Here is an 18,723-nt window from a genome sequence, read left to right as displayed (position 1 = left end):
TATTTTTTAACTTCTGTTCTTTTCAGTGACACGATTGAAAATAAAAATATCTAAATGTCAAATAACATTCGTAAAGGAGCCGTAAAAGTACATATTTATATATTGTTATTTATGACGTGCAAAGTTCATTTTATCTCAGATTATTATTAGAATGAATTACATTGTCTTTGAAAGGTCGTATGTCAATAACTATTTAGTGGAAATGATGATTGAATCCATAGGTTAAGTCAAGATGTTTTGCTGTTTTATGTGTGTGATCGAAATGATGAATACATAGGAAGTCTTTTTTGTAGAATTTATCGATCTTTGCATATAGCATATAGCAGAATAGATAGAAATTAGTTTTCTTCCAACAAAAAATAGAAGCAGGCAAAACTATATAAATTTTTAGTAAGCAGAATTTAAAATAGTTTTCGTAAAATAAATGCAGCGGCAAGAAAATATCGTATTGGCTGCCTATGTATCACTAGCACCATCTACGGCCATTTCCTAAATTTAATTTTACATTGACGGAGGGGCGAGAGCTGGATAGCAAATATTACTGGTGGGGGACTTCGTGCTGAAGCACACGTAAAGGTCACCTTCAGTTTTAGTTGGACTCAAGACGCGAAAGCGGTCTCTGCTGTTTAGTCAGAACATTGTAGGTCTACAAGTATAAGAAATTTTAAAATCAAGCAAGAATTGTCCACATTCTAATCTTTATTGGTAACTGGACATATATTTGTTCGGTGAGTTGAAAATTATTTAATTTTCTTTACGTATACACATATAAAAGTACTTTTTATAGATAATAAATAACTAAATGACCAATTGTCAGTGACAATGTGACGTTATCTTGTATACAATAGACTATCGTTCAATTTTTTAATAAATTTATCTGCTTTGCTGCTCACCAATTTACACATTGTTTAAATTAGTTTGACGCTTTTTATATATGAATTTTACCTCGCATGCAAATGAAGTAATCCCAATGATCTATCCTATACTCAATACTAACATCGTTATTCCTATGTTTTGATGCACAACAGATTGAGACTGTGCTAGATTCCATTGATTCTTTGAACACATGCTATCTTATTTTAAAATACGAAGGACTGCTGAAGATGTTTCGTGTTGTAACGTTCTTTAACATTGTTCGTGTATTCGTTACACTTTTCATTCTTCGTCCTTGATCAATTACTATCTAATGTGAAATAAATTGTTATTCGACGAAAATTCGATCTTGTTATTTTATATTATATTTATTATTTACTTTGTCATTGCGCGTTAATTCTTGTGCAATGTATGCTCATACAGAAAAGGCTATTACAGTATATTGTAATATGAAAAGTGCATTTCATACATGCATAAACAATGATTGTTACATGAATGTTTGTAATGAGTTCCTTAAAATGAATGGGATGCTACTATATTCATGTTATAACAAAGAATAGAGTTGGTTTATGATGTAAATAGTGTTTATTATTTTAGGTTACATATATTATGCAGGGCATAAGAATTTATTTCTTAATGTCTGTTTAAATTTCTTGTATGTTCACTTGTATAATATAATGTCCATAAAATATGATGAAATATGTGTTTGCACAACGAAAGAGTCGAAGGAAGAAGTTACTTCTCATGTTCCAATTCCAAAACAAAGTAATATGTATTAAGTATAGAATCTGTTCTGTTATTAAAACATAAATAATAATAATTTTGAAAAATAATATAAATCTTTTTATCAGATGACAAAGAACTTAACTTCTTAAAAGATAAAATTAATTTTTGTATGGCATGTGCCTCAGTTCCAAGCATAACAGAAAATAATATTGATAAAAGTTCAATATTATTTGATATTCAAAAGGAACCAAAAATTCCTCTAAAAGTGAGTTGAAAACTTGGCGGATATAACACATTCTTCTTCCATACATTCTTTGTACTTTTGTACTAGATTGATACAAAATTGAAATGGGTATTTACGAGAAAATATTTTGTTTTGCTATTAAATATTTCTGTTATGACCACGAGGAAGATCATGATCTGATTATTAGAAAAAAATAGATAATTCTGTTTCTGTAATAATAATGAAAAAAGCATATTGATTAATATCTATCTATAAAATAAATTATCACAAGCACTTATTATATTATTAGATAAAGGAATAAAGTGAATTTTTTATCTAAAGATAAGTAAATAATTACCAGAAAGTTATATTACAGGGATATAATTGGTATCTCGCAGCAAAGATGGCAGAAGAAATAGCAGCACAGAGGTTCATAAAACCTGGTAGTCATAAAGGTAAAGGCCTTGCAGTCTTTACTAGTGGAGGTGACTCTCAAGGTAAAAGATCAATTAACTGAAATAAAATAGGAATACATATTAATTGATATTTTATTACTTAAATTTTAATAATAAAACTTATTCATTAGGAATGAATGCGGCAGTTCGAGCAGTTGTCAGAATGGGTATTTACCTAGGTTGTAAAGTTTTTTTCATCAATGAAGGCTATCAGGGTATGGTGGATGGTGGAAATAATATTGTAGAAGCTAATTGGTCATCTGTCTCTTGTATCATTCATAAAGTATGTATTTTGTTTGTCATACTTTTATTGAAGCTTTATTCAAACTATTATAATTATGTATTTTAGGGCGGTACAGTAATAGGATCTGCTCGTTGCAAAGACTTTAGGGAACGAGCTGGTCGTAGAAAAGCTGCAAAAAATTTAGTAACTCGTGGAATAGCTAACTTGGTTGTAATAGGCGGTGATGGTTCGCTTACTGGTGCAAATTTATTTAAAGAGGAATGGTCAGATCTATTAAAAGAATTAGCTGAAGCAGGTAAATAAAAAACCGATATTTTTTATTGTAATATTACATTTTTATGTATACTTTACTAAGATGCTGTTTCTTTAGGTGAAATTACTTCAGAACAAGCAGAAAAATACCAACATTTACATATTGCTGGTATGGTAGGTTCTATCGATAATGATTTTTGTGGGACAGACATGACTATTGGTACCGATTCAGCATTACATCGTATTATTGAGAGTATTGATGCTATTGTTAGTACTGCATATTCTCATCAAAGAACATTCATAATGGAAGTTATGGGTCGACATTGCGGGTAAGTTGATCATTATGCTTTATTGGTGAAATGCTGAGAATTTTCGTTTCCTAAATAAATCAAAAAAATAATTGGTTATTTAGTATTTCGAAAGAATTTAGTATTTCAGCACTAAAAATACTCGATCACAATATTTTATGAATTGAAGGATATCTGTTTTCGTATTATTTCTTACAAATATGACAACCTTTTGGATAGGTATTTGGCAATTGTGGGTGCCTTAGCAGCAGAGGCAGACTTTGTTTTCTGCCCGGAATCACCACCTCCTGCTGACTGGCCTGATAAATTATGTAGAAAATTGGAGCAGGCACGTTGTTTAGGAATTTTTTAAATTTTTTGTTACAGTGTTATCCCCCCCCCCTAATTTAGTTTAACAAATTCAATAATTTGTGTTTTCGTCTTCCATGTATTTTTAATTGCTTAATTCTGTTGTCAGTGTACACATATTCCTTCTCACCTTCTTACAGTTAAGCAGAATATTAAAAGAACCAAAAACTTCGTTTGTAATAACTTTTTAATGTAAGGATAGGGACAAGTTTTAATAAAGCGATTCAAGGTAGTGTGAATATAATGAAAAAATAAAAGTCTTTCAGGTATCTGACGTTAGCTTCGAGTTTATCTTCTGAAGCATGCTATTGCTTTATACCTGAAGTACCGCCGTCAGGTGATTGGGTTGAGGAACTTTGCAAAGCTGTGCAACAGGCACGTCCTCAATCATTATACTGTCTTTAATGAATCATGCTTCCCTATAATATTAAATTTATTAGCCAGATTATATTGTATTGAGTTCATTTTTATTCATATTAAACGTGTGTCTGCTCCTTTGTCAAAATAGTTAAGTTATCAAGAAGAATAGGAATATATTAGTTTTTGGTCATTTATATTATAAATTCCTCCCAGTTTTAAAAGTTTGTTACCAATACTAAACAAGAATTTGAACTTTCTGCAATATTGTATTTTTGTAATGTTTTACCAGTAACATTTTTCTTTATTTATCTTCACATTTTTATCAATAGTTTAAATTGGACCTGGCCATTTTACTATACTATAGTTACTGTGTTATATATGTAATGTAATATTTCTAGTTGGCTTTTATAACATACTATTACAGTTACCTGGCTCTAGTGGCAGCCATATGTTCCGAAGCTGATTATGTGTTCATCCCAGAGTGGCCACCTGAACAGGATTGGCCAAACAAGCTGTGCAAAAAGCTATTACAGGTCTGCACATCTTTTTTTTTTTATTTTTTAAACAGTTCTATAAAACTATTTACTTTTCTCATTGCTTGTAATATCACAGAATGACTCCTTGCTTTAAATTTATGCTCTTGTTTGCTGTTTGCTGCTATGCTGTTTCATGAGTAAGAAGAGGAATATTATAGATATTTTAATCTTAGTTTAGTTTATTTGCTTTTAATGGTAAGCTTATTATAGTTACAATATGTTCTTTCAGAGAGTTCCATGTTCCATGTGTAACGTTTAATTACTTCTAAAATTAACTAATTAAATGTTTGGCATGTTTGTAGGAGATAAATTGGAACATCAATGTCATTAATTTCTATATTATTACCTTTTCTTTCGCCTACAATTTAATTTCTTTCGAACTAAATTCTCTTTGTAAACGATCTTTGCACTTATCTATGTAACCTTCAATTTATCTGTACGTATTGTGTAAGATTATAAAAATTTAAAACATATTTTTTAGGAAAGACTCACAGGACAACGACTTAACATTATTATTGTGGCAGAAGGCGCAATAGATAGAAACGGCCAACCAATTACTGCTGAGAAGGTTCATAAAGTTGTTGTAGACAAACTGCAACAAGACACAAGGATTACAGTTCTTGGTCATGTTCAAAGAGGTGGTAATCCATCAGCTTTTGATAGAGTTCTGGTTAGTTATTGTATAAGTATACACAGTACCATGATGTTCTTTTCCAATAACGTATTAAAGACAAAAGTATTACATTAATTTAGTAATAACTTACAGGGTTGTCGAATGGGAGCAGAAGCAGTAATGGCATTGATGGAAGCGAAACCAGACACTGAAGCATGTGTTGTTACACTGGATGGTAATCAAGCTGTTAGATTACCTCTTATGGAGTGCGTTCGTCGTACTAAAGCAGTAGCACAAGCTATGGCTGATAAAAATTGGGATCTTGCTGTTCAACTTCGTGGAAAGTATGTTATCCATACTACATACTGAAATAAAACATTAATTATATTTCATTTTGTAAATATTTTTAGGGGATTTGCTCGTAATTTGGATACGTATAAAATGTTAACCCGTTTGAAAGCACCTGTAGATCACGACCCTAGTAAGGTATGTTGCAATTTTGCATATAATATAAAGATTGATATGAACCTAAAGCCTTCTATCAAACTTTGAATATAAGATTATTAAAATAATAAATATGAAATCAGTTGAATAAATATACAGGTTTTTTCTGAAATTGTGGTACGATCGGAAAACAGACGATTCCTGATATCCAAATAATTTAAAAGTATAGAATAAAGATTTTTCATATGGAGTTTTGTTTCGAAAATCAAGTCTGAATATTCATTACCGAATGTTTACTATTCATGAAAATTCGTTTCGAATTATTTTTTTTCTGTTGTACCACGACTGCGGAACACCTTACATAATGAATCATATAAAAAACACATGTGAAGGTTTTTAGTTCTGGTATCTAGAATATATAAAAAGTGAAGATTTGCCTATATTATATCTTTTATTTAATGCTGCTTCAGGAAAGTAATGGCCCGATATTAAAAAAGGTAAATCTGTGTTGAGAGAAGAAACTATAAGTGTATATATTTTTTGCTGAATATTAAATTTTAATGCATCATAAAATAGCCTTTCTAACAGTCTCATCTATTCCTTCTAAATTAGCAATTCACTTTATGTGGACAAGTGAGTTAACTAACTTCTAAATCTTGATGTTATTTTTATTCTCTTTTGTCTGTTTCTTTTCTTTTATTTCTTTTATTTCTTTTATTTCTTTTATTACTAAACAAATATAACATTGTTATAACCTGTAATAAGTGTTTCTGCTAGAATAAAAGAAACCACAAGCACTCTAAAAGTCTTGATATCAAACATTATGTTAAATTGCAGAATGCATTTGTTTTTTATGTGCACGCTGCATGAATCAAGATCAAATATCCCCACAATATTAACGCCAAATTTTATTACAGCAACACTATACGTTAGGCGTGATGCATATTGGTTCACCTTCTTGTGGTATGAATGCTGCGGTGCGTTCTTTCGTTCGGAACTGTATATATCGAGGTGATAAGGTATCGTCTTAAAAATGAGTACATCCTTATATAGTAATACAGGATCTCATGTTACAAACTTTCAGGTATATGGTATTTGCGACGGAATAATGGGCCTTATGGCTGGGAAATTTAAATTGATGGATTGGCCTTCTGTCACTGGTTGGGTAGCACAAGGTGGTGCTTATTTAGGAACTAAACGTGCCCCACCCAAAGAGGAGCAGTTGCCTCAAATTGCTCAGAGACTTAAAGAATACGGAATTCAAGCTTTGCTCATCATAGGAGGGTTTGAGGTAATGGTTCTTTAATTCTGTGAAGATCTCGGTTATAATAATTCCGTCATAGATCGCGGTGTATTTATGGTATTAATGACTGATTTTTATATAAAAATTATTACAAATTTCATTTTATTAAAACAGATACTATTAATAATTATTAAATCTAGTATAGATATTAAACATTAATAGTAATAAGGATAAGAAAAGGAACAATTATATAAGCTAATTAGAATTCTTCATTGATGGACGCGTAAGAATCCAAAAACATTCATCACGAATAATATTAGTACGTTTGAAATATAGAAATTTCTCACAGAAATAATATATTCCTATGATACACATATACAGATTTTTTAACAAATTCTGTATGTATCTGTCAGATTAACCGCCATCTCTGTGATAATGTGATATTGTTGCTGTTTTTCTAAAAGGGTTATCAAACAGGACTTACCTTTTTCAACGCCAGGGACAAGTATGAAGAATTTCGAATTCCTATTGCTATGATTCCGGCCACTATTAGCAATAACGTTCCAGGAACCGAGTTTTCATTAGGTTGTGACACTGCTTTAAATGAAATTACAGAGGTAGAATTTTTTACGTTGTGTATATGTTTTTTTTATAACAAAACTATTGGTATAATGTTTCATTTAGTCAAGTGTATCTGTGTTATTCTTAGATCTGTGATCGAATTCGTCAATCGGCGCAAGGTACAAAGCGTCGAGTATTTATTATTGAAACTATGGGTGGATATTGCGGTTATTTAGCTACGGTCGCTGGATTAGCCGGAGGTGCTGACGCAGCATATATTTTCGAAGAGAAGTTTAATATTAAAGACTTAAATCAAGATGTCATTGCGATGGCAGCAAAAATGTCTGAAGGTGTACAGAGAGGACTTATTTTGAGAAATGAAAATGCTAACTTGAATTATAATACAGATTTTATGCAGAGACTTTTTAGCGAAGAAGGAAAGGGTCTATTCAGCTGTAGAATGAACATTATTGGTATATGTTTAACAATTGATACTGTCTTATATTTTAAATAACAATAGATCTCAAGTTACAAAATTTTTTTATAGGTCACATGCAACAAGGTGGTTCACCGACTCCATTTGATCGCAATTTGGGCACAAAAATGGGGTCTAAGGCAGTTGAGTGGTTTACCGAACAATTAAAAAAATATAGTAACGACGGCAATAAGATAACGGCGATGGATGCTGATAGTGCAGTTATGATTGGTATTGTGCGAAGACAGTATAGATTTACGCCGTTTACAGAACTTATTGAAGTTACGGATTTCGAGTAAGTAACCGGAATGCATCGCAGTTGATTTTCATCGGAAATGTGTACTTACGTTTCGTAAAATTTTCAGACACCGCATTCCGACATATCAGTGGTGGATGAAATTACGGCCATTACTCAAAGTTTTAGCAAAACACGAGTCTACATACGAGGAAGAAGGACTTTATATCACTGTAGAAGAAATGGATCTTGATAATGATCCTCTTGTATAAATTACATGCATGTGATGAAAGGTAATGTTCCATAAATATGCAGTGTTAATTGTAGATTTTGTTAAACAGTATTGTATGGCATTATAATAATTATTTTCCGTTGTTATTTGCGGGAGAGAAAAAAAAAAAAGTGGAACTTCAGATATACAATCGTAAAATTTAATATTCTATGAGATTTAGTATAGATTAACTATTTTGGCGAAATGCGCTCTAATATAACTTAATCTCCTTAATGTGAATTATCTTAATAAATAGTAAATTACTGCATATTATTGACATAATCAAGAGTATAGATTAATATTTTGTTTAAAAAATAGTGAATTTATATATTTTGATTGCGACTTAAAATTCAACAAGAAGTAGGGGGTACAAAGATAGTACCTGAAACATGAAGGTAAACTATATTTTAGTAATATAAAAGAATGAAACAGGTAGTAAGACATCGTAACGAATATTTTCATTGATGAGAATAAAAAATTACATTCTTGTACTGAGTGTACAAGTATTTATTGTCATTGCCATCGGTACGCGTGTGCGCGCGTACTCATATATATACACCTGAAAATAGAACAAATGAAAATATAAATACCTATTAATGTAATGTAAAACAACGTTTAAATATTATAACATAATCAAGGAACATACAAGATAATATAATTCTATACGAATATGACGATAAAAATTAATACAATTAACGATTTTAATCTCTCAATACGACATTCGAGTACAATAGCTTCCAGTTTTAGATTTTATGAACATTCTAAACACATTTAGCATCAAATTTGTTATCCTTGTCTATTTAAAATCTTGATACCACTCACAATAATTATATTGCAATTGTATTAATCTTAAAAATGCATGAAATTTTTGACACTTAATTTTTTCTTGTAGCTTTAACAGAAATTCATCAGTATGGCAACGCTTTTAGAGGGTATTATATTCTACCCTTTCCAATACTGTTGGTTGCAATGTGAACTAAGAATCAAATTACAGCTCTTTCATGGCTATTTTACGATCTTGCGAGTAAATTTAGGCTATATTTGTGGTCTATTAAGATATAAAATTAAACGTAATGTGGCATCTTTCTTAAATGAAAACTTATCATTTGATTTAGCTTTACCTATAGCTATGAAAAGCTATTTGAAGAATATACTTGTCTACCTCAAAATATAATTTGCAACGACAAGCGATACTTAGGGCAAACTAAAGACCTAAGTCTTACTGGTTGCATATAACATTAAAAGATTTTGCTAAGATTTAAGGCTTGTGACCACAGGAATATTTAGATTTAATTCGTGTTATTATTATACTCGTGTATTATCATGTGTATTCATCTCGACAAGTCGTACAGATATTAAACTCGATATTGTTTTCTTGAATGTAGAAAAGAACAATTTCTACAAAATTTTAGAATCGTAAATTTTTTTAATGTTTTGACGATCATGGTATTTATTGAATTTATCTCTCTTTTAAAAACTTGATAAGATGATGTTAATTAAAGTTCGGTGATACAATTAAGAAACACATAAAGAAGATTTTCAAGGAACTGACTGACACGTCCATTTAATATAAAATACTACAAGTCGTGCTTCGATTTACAATGTTGCAATATTAAAGAACGTCTACATTTCTGACTACCGTTTTAAAAATGTAAACACGTTCATCTAAGTCAACAACAATCGGGTCAGGATATGAAATATTTTTATTTGAGATACAGAACAACGTCTCACGAACATAACATAAAATAATCTAGTTTATATTTGTCACTGAATCCTAAACTAGTTTAATACAGCAAAATTACGTGTATATTTTAGGGAGGATTATGCATGTTGTTTATTTAAAATTGTTGTTGTAAATGCAAATAATTTAGCAAAATACCGAGACAATAGATGTTGTTGACAAGCATATGAAAGAAAAGATATTATTCAATATAAACGAAACTGTATCTGTGAAGATAACACTCTCAAAGGGTTATAATGATTCTCGAAGATATCCTCTTTACATTGCCTTCGCATATTACGTATGATTGTTAAAAATATAAACTTATTATGGCCTAATCAATGGAGGATCTGCGCTTCAAATTTGAATAGTTATCAATACAAGAGTGGATGATCAAAAAAGTATCGGATATAAAGGAAATTGTAAAAATTTATAAGGATAAACAAAAGTAATATATTATAAAGCATGTGTAAATAAGTACACCGATCCGCTTTTGTGTATGAAAATAGAACTGTTACAACACACACAGACACAAGATGTATTTTATATAACTTTAAGTATAAATTCCGAATTTTGATCGTATATCATATGTGTTCATTTAAGTGCATCAGAGCAGACAGATTATTGTTCCACTGCTAAGCATGCTAATACAAACATATAATGTACAAATACACAAGCGTTAATATCATACCACTATGATTAACTAATAATATAATGAAAATATAACGTTGGAAGAGTATTATTTTTACGATTACAGAGGTATATTTTCGACTCATTGTTGATCAATGAATTTTACAGTTTATCTCTGGCATAATATATATGAAATTTAGAAATTATTTTGTTCCAATATTGAATTGTTAAATATGTATTTTCCCTGTACCGTCACGTAACTATTAACATATTTATTTATAGATAAATATTTAAAGTGTCGCGAAATATTTGTGGTGATTGCATAGTTTTAACAATAAATGCATAGGAATATGTATAAGAATATTGTGACCACTAAAAATGTACCTAATACTATTAATAAAGTGTATCTTATAATGTTTCCTGTCGTATGATTTAATATTATTGTTATATTCAACAATTTTATACACATGTGAATAATTTATTATGTATAGGAAATTGGATATTGTTTATAAATGATTTTTAATTATCTCTTCATCATTAGTCAATAACTTTTTTTTCATAGAAGTTTTAGAAATACATATATAACTATTATCTGGATCAGGCTGATCATCGCACTTACAAACAATAGAACATCCGTATAATAATGCATAAAATATCGTTAACTGTGATAATTTTCATTATATGTCAGAAAAAATTAATTTTTCAATTAATACCACAAGAATATGAGAAATACATGCATACGGTAATAATACATTGACCGAGCTATATATTTCAAAATTTTCCTGACTTACGTGGTGCCAACAAGTAAAGACAGAAAGCGCCACATTGTTCGATGTTGGTCGTATGCTTTAATCTATTGCTTTCCCGGTGCGACGTGTGTTGCGTTGTTACCTATAGTATATGTATATATACTATAGGTTATTGGTATAATTGAGTACACGTTGAATTATTTGACGGTACTTCCAATAAGTCGTTGACGCGAGTGGTCACAAGAACGGTGCTCTTAGTCGCGGAAAATAATGGTTGCAGTAAAAGGCCGCAAAAATCCAAATAAAAATCCTCCTATATTCAGTCATGAATTCGTTATTCAAAATCATGGAGATATTGTTTCTTGTATGGCTTTGATCATCGTAATGGGTTTACTGATGCAGGTCAGTATTCAGTTTCTTCAATTTCAATGATGTTTTTATTCAACTCATACATATTTTTCAAAGTTCGCTACCGATGATTTTCTTTACTTTTATGTATTTCACTTTATGTTCGAAGAACAATTTATACCTAATATTAGTTTCAATTATCGTTAGTTCGATAACCATATGTTATTTGTCATTGTCATTATTTGTTAACCAATACGAATATATGTAATAAATCGAGCTTAAGTGAAGTTATATTAACATAATATTTTTGATTAACACAATGTTTGCTTACTTATACACTACTATAAGTTACCAATTATTTTTTAGGTAACGGCACCATGGACATATACGTTTATTGCTATTCATTACAATACAACTTCAGACATTGAAGATCCGACTATACCAATGAAATATACTACTGGTTGGAAAGATGCATGCGCTGTATTTTTCTCTCTCTTGATAACAATTGTAATGCACGCCGTATTTCAAGATTATGTTTTTGATGTAAGTTACATTAATTTATATTTTCTTTATTCTAAATATTTTCAATAAAACCGTTACTAACATTTATATTTTTCTTTCTTTTTTTTTTTTTTTTTTCAGAAAATTTCAAAACGTCTACATCTTAGTAAAGTAAAAGTTACTAAATTTAACGAATCCAGTCAACTTGTTTTATTTTATATACTGTCTCTTATATGGGGTATAGACATAATTATCAGGTTTGTTATATCAAATATAAACATAGTCATTTTTTATATAATTAAATGTAATATAAATTTATGATTCCTTTAGAGAGGACTTGTTATTAAACATAACATTATTGTGGAAGGAATATCCTGTGCCAATGTCTTTTTCCTCGAAACTGTTCTTTATTTGCCAGCTTGCTTATTGGGTGCATTGTTATCCTGAATTATATTTTCAAAGAATAAAGAAGGAAGATATACCTCCTCGAGTTGTACAAGCAACTATTGGATTCTTTTCCACTCTTGCAGTTTATATCTTTAAGTATGATATACATATTTTTCTATGTAGTATACAATATTAGTTATATTATTTTCTAATACTTTCTTATTTTATACAGTTTCCAGCACGTAGGAATCTTATTATTAGTTTCACATTACATAGGAGATGCTATGCTTCATGGAGCTAGGCTTGTACATTTTGTCGTTAAAAAAGAAAATGTGACAAAAAGTGGGTATAATTTCATTAGATATACTGTTTTATATAAAATTACTTCTTTCTAATTAATAATAAAAATAAATAATTCTACAATTATTTTGTTATAGTGGCATTCCTCGTTGCTAACTCGATGTATGTTTTCGTACGCGTTGTAACGTTGACTATTGCAACGTTAGTATTTCTGTATGGTTTAGGCCAAGTTGAAAGTGTATTCAATTTAGCAACTGGAAATTTTAATATTCCAGTCGTAAGATTTACAGCTTTGACCTATATCATTATCTTCCAAACGTACCTTTCTTATGTATTTATTTCGAGGCAACTTAAGCGTGCCCGTGAAAATGTAGTTCCTGTACAAGCAACAGTGAAATCAAAACAAAAGCCAAGGAAAAAAGAAGGTAAACAAGACTCGAGGAATTTTCGTATCGTTAATGTACACTGAAAGTATCAATTTTAAGTACAAAATTGATTTTTGTTTAGGAAAAAAGTCTGCCATGTCCGAGGATGACGATTTGCCAGAAGTTGACCAAGCGACTAAGAAAAATCTTAGATCTCGTTCATCTGTGAAAGCTAAATAAATATGTAGTAAAGTGAAAGATTTTTATCTAAGGCTGATCACACGAAAGTACCTATCTCATTTATCTATGTATGTATTATAAATAAGGTTTCTGATATTAGTATTTATGAAAATTTCCATTATGTTAATATCATTTTAAAATGCGAATTACCATGTGACCTTCACGTACATATTTCACGTTTGTATTACGCGTATATAAACTTTAGACTTTGTATGTAAATGTTTTATAATTTTACATGTTCAAGAGCATAATTTACACAAACTTTCCGTTTATGCTCCGAAATCGGTAACTATGAATGCGATTGATTTAATAATCTTATATGTATGATATACTTATACTTCTATAATTATGTATGACTATGCTTAACAATAACAAAAAAATATAATAATAAAGCGTAAAATAACATCGTATATTACATTTTGATTTTATTTGCATATATTTTATTGTTCATTATATTTAGTGTATCTACTATAATCAGAAATGAATAGGGGTATCACTGATGATCATGGAAAAAATTTGGCCAAAAGTACGCTCTACGAGTTGCCTTTAGCGGTCAAACGGCCGAACCACACGCACGCACATTTTTTGTTTCGATGATTTTGGCGGTAGAAACATGCGCGAGGAACAGAGCGCACATTCTGTGTGAGGAAGAAACGTATACACGAAGAAATGTGTGTTCGTAGTTTCGTACTAATTGTATCAAACATATGTAATATATTAATTTGTATTTAGAATGGTTAATCATTTTATTTTGCTATTTGGACTATACTTTTAGTTATCAGATATTAATAGCTTTATAAGAAGAAAGATATAAATAAGAATCATAGAACCTTAATTGTTATTATAACACGAAAAATTATAGTTTTTGTAAAAATGTCAAATATTTAAAATATTATTGAAAATGGCTAAACGAAAAAGTTTAAACAAACGTCGGTCTAGATACAGTTCTGCTATTTTAAATTCCGATACGGATATTTTTGGTGATGGTATGTATTCGTTTGATAACTTCGTCTAGGTTAGGTATTTATATTTTGAAACAGTATACATACTATAGTGTTTATATTTCAGAATATCCATACTGGTGGAAAAGATTGGAAGACACCTCGTTAGAGCAACTATCAACTGACTCGAAAATTTTTAATCAAACTAGTCGTCATTTAGATTCTAATTCACAAATAGAAACAAGTCAGGTTACAGGTGAATGGTGGAAAATATTAGATGTTTCAAGTATTCCAAATTCTCCCAAAATAAACAAAGATATCGTAGAAAAAAGTATGTTCCTTTGATCTATGAGGTATATGTTACAAAACTACTTTTTATTAATTATGACATTTTATTAAATTCAGCTAACAATGCACTGATGTCGGAATCTGAAGAAGAACTTGAAATTGCAAAAAGCAAACATCATTTGCGTTCGAAGACAAGAAAAAGCAAGGATAATATTTTTTTGAACGTTTTAAACGATTCTGTAACAACCAAGTCAGACGTTAAAAAGGAAAATGATAATGTAATAACGTCGGAATCCGAGGAAGAACCGGAAATTGCAAAAAAAAGATATCCTCTGCTTTCAAAAGCGAAACAAAGCAAAGATAATATTTTTTTGAACGTTTTAGACGATTCTATGACAACTACGTCGGAAGTTACACAGAAAAATAATAATGTAGTAACGTCGGAATCTGAAGGAGAACCTGAAATTGTAAAAAGGAAATTTCCCTTGCGTTCTAAGGCAATAGAAAGCAAACATAATACTTCCTCGAATATCTTAAACGATTTTATAATAACTAAGTCAGATGTTAAAAAGAAAAATAATAATGTAGTCACGCCAGAATCCGAGGGAGGATCTAAAATTGCAAAAAAGAAAAATCTTTTGCATTTAAGGGCAAAAAGAAGCAAAGGTAATATTTTCTTGAATGTCTTAAATGATTCTATGACAACTAGGTCAGAAGTTATAAAGAAAAATAGTAATATAGTAACGTCGACATCTGAAGAAGAGCCTGAAATTGCGAAAAGCAAACACCATTTGCGTTCAAAGGCAAAAGAAAGCAAAGATAATATTTTTTTGAACGTTTTAAACGATTCTGTAACAACGAAGTCAGCCGTTAAAAACAAAAGTAATGATATAATAACGTCGGAATCCGATGAAGAACCGAAAATTGCAAAAAAGAGATATCCTCTGCGTTCAAAGGAAAAACAAAACAGAGGTAATATTTTTTTGAACGTTTTAGACGATTCTATGACAACTACGTCGGAAGTTACACAGAAAAATAATAATGTAGTAACGTCGGAATCTGAAGGAGAACCTGAAATTGCAAAAAGGAAATTTCGCTTGCGTTCTAAGGCAATAGAAAGCAAAGATAATATTTTTTCGAATCTATTGAACGATTCTGTAAGAAGTAAGTCAGGAACTATACACGAGACTAATAATGTACCAATCTTGGAATCCGAAGAACCTAAAAGTGCAAAAGGAAAACATCTTTCGCGTTCTAAGGCAATAGAAAGCAAAGATAATATTTTTTCGAATCTATTAAACGATTCTGTAAGAAGTAAGTCAGGAACTATACATGAGACTAATAATGTACCAATCTTGGAATCCGAAGAACCTAAAAGTGCAAAAGGAAAACATCTTTCGCGTTCTAAGGTAACAGGAAGCAAAGATAATATTGCTTCGAATATATTAAACGATTCTGTAACAACTAAGTCAGGAATTGCACAGAAGACTAACAATATACTAATGTTGGAATCTGAAGAACCTAAAAGTGCAAAAGGAAAACATCTTTCCCGTTCTAAGGTAACAGGAAGCAAAGATAATATTTTTTCAAATGTTTTAAATGATTCTGCGACAGCTAAGTTAGAAGTTATGCAGAGAACTGGAGGAAAAAGTTCTAAGAGTAATTCTGCATCAAATAGTGGAACAGTTGCTAACGTCGAACAATTAAATAAAATACAAGGATATAGTTTGAATCGCAGTCAAAAGACTGATGATATTTTAAAATTAAAGTCTAATGTTTCAAAGAATAAAGATAATGAATTACAAATGACAACAAACTACTTAGTTCCTGCAGTAACCGAAACATCAGTTTCCAGCGAAACAGAGTCAAATAGGTTCGTATTAAATTTTGAGGATGATTCTATACATTTTGCGATACCAAAAGCACAGAGTACAATACTCGAAGGTGGTAATTTGTCTGTACATAGTAGCACTAAGGAAAGCAATAACAGTGAGGCGTACCATAAAACATTAAAATGGAAATCAAAGTTGTTAACAAATCATAATAAGAATGCAAAGAAGAATTTATTTGAAACTGTACTCGAAGACGAAGAAAGTACTATTAAAGTACAAGGAAATGCAACAGCCGATGGAATAGCAGAACGTTCGCTGAAATCATCAAAGGTCTCTGAAGCACTACATCTTTCTCGATTGCCGTCTTCTCCTTCCAAAAAAGCAATTTCGTCTCCTTCGCGACATTCAACGGTGGCCAAAACGTGTACAAACACGCGTAGCGACGAGCCAAAAGGCCAGACAAGCATCAGGCAGTTTCTGACGTCGGACGAAACATTGCCGATATCGCGAAAGTTTTGGGATAAAGAGAAAGTAGATGGAATAAAACGAGAATTAGAGAGGGTGAAGGAACGAGAAATAGCTCGTATGAAAATGGATAGGAAGAAGCAGGAAATTCGAAAGAAGTTGCCTTCGCAGGAAGGAAAAATAAAGGAAATCGAAAAAAAGACCAAGTCGACGTTGCAGAAGCAACGTCCTATTAAACAAGTCCATAAGGCTTTTTTGGTTAACGGGCGAGCGTACAGAGCCCCTCGGCTTCCCCGTCCTCAACACTGGATTACCGATCGTCTTTATAAATATTTGTGGAAGCGTATGGAACCGAGATTCAAGTTGGAAACTAGAGTGGTTTCTGAAAAATTTATACATCAGTTGTCGAGTGTAACAACGTTGATCGCCAAACGTAAATCATACTTGAATTATAAAGCTGAATTGCACGCGTTAATGAAAGAAATGGCACGGCTCGATATTATTCGTACTCGAAACGATTTTTACAATTTTTGTCATGATTTCTTTCCCTATGAGCTTCGCGTTAAAACAGTGCCAATGTTATTACCTGGAAACAAGAGAAATATACCATACGATGCGGACAAACTGCACAAACCTCTTCTAGTCCCTTGAACCTTTGTTGTACATGACATCGATGCTGTTACGTTTAACGCGACTCGTATCGCACAATATGAATAAATATATTTTCGTTATGTTCAAAGGAAGGAATCGGTCCGATTTATTTCGTATCAGAACGTTACTTACATTTTATAGCCTAATTAAAGTGATCATTTTTCTCCATTGAATTTTTGTACGTAGAATGTGTAAAAAATATTTATAAATAAGATGGAATAAAATGAAGATGTACATTTGGTTATTTATGTAATTTTTATGTAATTTGAGCTGGTATTTTAGCATTGGTCAATCGATATTCGAGCGTGTAAATCAATGCGAAGCAAGGCGTGTGAGGATCGAATTGCGACGTTTCCCACGGAACGGACACACGGTGTTCCAAAAGATCAACGCTTCCCTTTTCCCTTTTTTTCCATTTTTCCTTTATCCACGCGTCCGCTATACAGTTGGACCTTGTAGGTATCTACGTTACCAGTACAGGTGTACGTAAGTTCGCTTCTACCTTTCCACAGGTATACAAACTTTCTATTCCTCTTCGTATCGATAGGTACGATAGATATCGTTTATCGTTGTTTCGCTCACTTGTCGCTGAAACAAATATCGTTTATTATCACGCTGAAAATGATTCGCTCGGATGTTAACGACTATTTCTGTTTTCCGTTTATTACGGATCAACGCGTGACGAAAATCACAATTCTATAAATATTTGTGACAAGTGCATTTGACGTAATGTAATTCCAACGATACGTGACATAGTGAAAAGAAGAGTAGCAGATTAAGAATGGTTCTCTCGGATTTACGTAACATAACGAGGTTAGTAAAAGTAGTTAAAGAACCTCGATACTGCGATTTTCGACCCTCATTGAACGAATAAACAGATTTCCCTATTGTCTCTCCTATTCTTGTGCTTTCCTATTGTCAGAGAGGCACGTTTGTTTGTGCAATTTCTCGAACTACGAGGAAATTTTGTTCGATCGATTATAACGCGATCGAACGACAATGGCACCGTAGTGGTGATTTTCGGGAAGGCAGAAAGTAGGGCGGTAATCGTTGGATATACGATATCATCGGTTTTCTCTCCCCAAGCGAAAGGAAGGGAATACAAAGACGGTGTTATACTTGCGAGAGCTGTCTTAATT

At 31.3% G+C, this 18,723-nt stretch overlaps 3 protein-coding genes across 7 annotated transcripts; all 3 read left to right on the top strand.

Moving 5' to 3' along the window:
- The first annotated feature begins 36 nt into the window (after positions 1-36).
- On the top strand, positions 37-10,935 carry Pfk (ATP-dependent 6-phosphofructokinase). Of its 5 annotated transcripts, XM_072002631.1 has the most exons (18): positions 39-728; positions 2,199-2,319; positions 2,409-2,560; positions 2,627-2,816; positions 2,892-3,102; positions 4,214-4,322; positions 4,807-4,995; positions 5,092-5,282; positions 5,349-5,424; positions 5,853-5,879; positions 5,995-6,015; positions 6,300-6,401; positions 6,467-6,673; positions 7,090-7,242; positions 7,335-7,659; positions 7,734-7,956; positions 8,027-8,189; positions 9,060-10,935. In XM_072002631.1, the coding sequence occupies exons 2-17, from the start codon at positions 2,226-2,228 to the stop codon at positions 8,166-8,168; spliced, it is 2,412 nt and encodes an 803-aa protein (XP_071858732.1). In that variant the 5' UTR covers positions 39-728; positions 2,199-2,225; the 3' UTR covers positions 8,169-8,189; positions 9,060-10,935. The 5 variants fall into 5 exon arrangements, with proteins under 5 accessions (XP_071858733.1, XP_071858732.1, XP_071858731.1 ...); XM_072002632.1 differs by lacking the exons at positions 4,214-4,322; positions 9,060-10,935 and adding an exon at positions 3,301-3,409 and having other exon boundaries at positions 37-728; positions 8,027-8,276; XM_072002630.1 differs by lacking the exon at positions 9,060-10,935 and having other exon boundaries at positions 8,027-8,276.
- Positions 10,936-11,387: 452 nt separating this feature from the next.
- On the top strand, positions 11,388-13,421 carry Tram (translocating chain-associated membrane protein 1). The gene is made up of 7 exons (XM_072002652.1): positions 11,388-11,668; positions 11,981-12,157; positions 12,257-12,372; positions 12,446-12,658; positions 12,735-12,844; positions 12,940-13,227; positions 13,310-13,421. The coding sequence occupies exons 1-7, from the start codon at positions 11,537-11,539 to the stop codon at positions 13,405-13,407; spliced, it is 1,134 nt and encodes a 377-aa protein (XP_071858753.1). The 5' UTR covers positions 11,388-11,536; the 3' UTR covers positions 13,408-13,421.
- A 477-nt stretch (positions 13,422-13,898) lies between these two features.
- On the top strand, positions 13,899-17,715 carry LOC139986901 (uncharacterized). The gene is made up of 3 exons (XM_072002629.1): positions 13,899-14,393; positions 14,476-14,679; positions 14,754-17,715. Exons 1-3 carry the CDS (start codon positions 14,309-14,311, stop codon positions 17,582-17,584), a joined length of 3,120 nt encoding a protein of 1,039 aa, XP_071858730.1. The 5' UTR covers positions 13,899-14,308; the 3' UTR covers positions 17,585-17,715.
- The last annotated feature ends 1,008 nt before the right edge of the window (positions 17,716-18,723 follow it).

The sequence above is a fragment of the Bombus fervidus genome, chromosome 4 (assembly GCF_041682495.2).
Source record: "Bombus fervidus isolate BK054 chromosome 4, iyBomFerv1, whole genome shotgun sequence".
Classification (NCBI taxonomy): domain Eukaryota; kingdom Metazoa; phylum Arthropoda; class Insecta; order Hymenoptera; family Apidae; genus Bombus; species Bombus fervidus.
The sequence above is the reverse complement of the archived record's forward strand: the minus strand, read 5'-3'. Positions and strand labels throughout refer to the sequence as shown.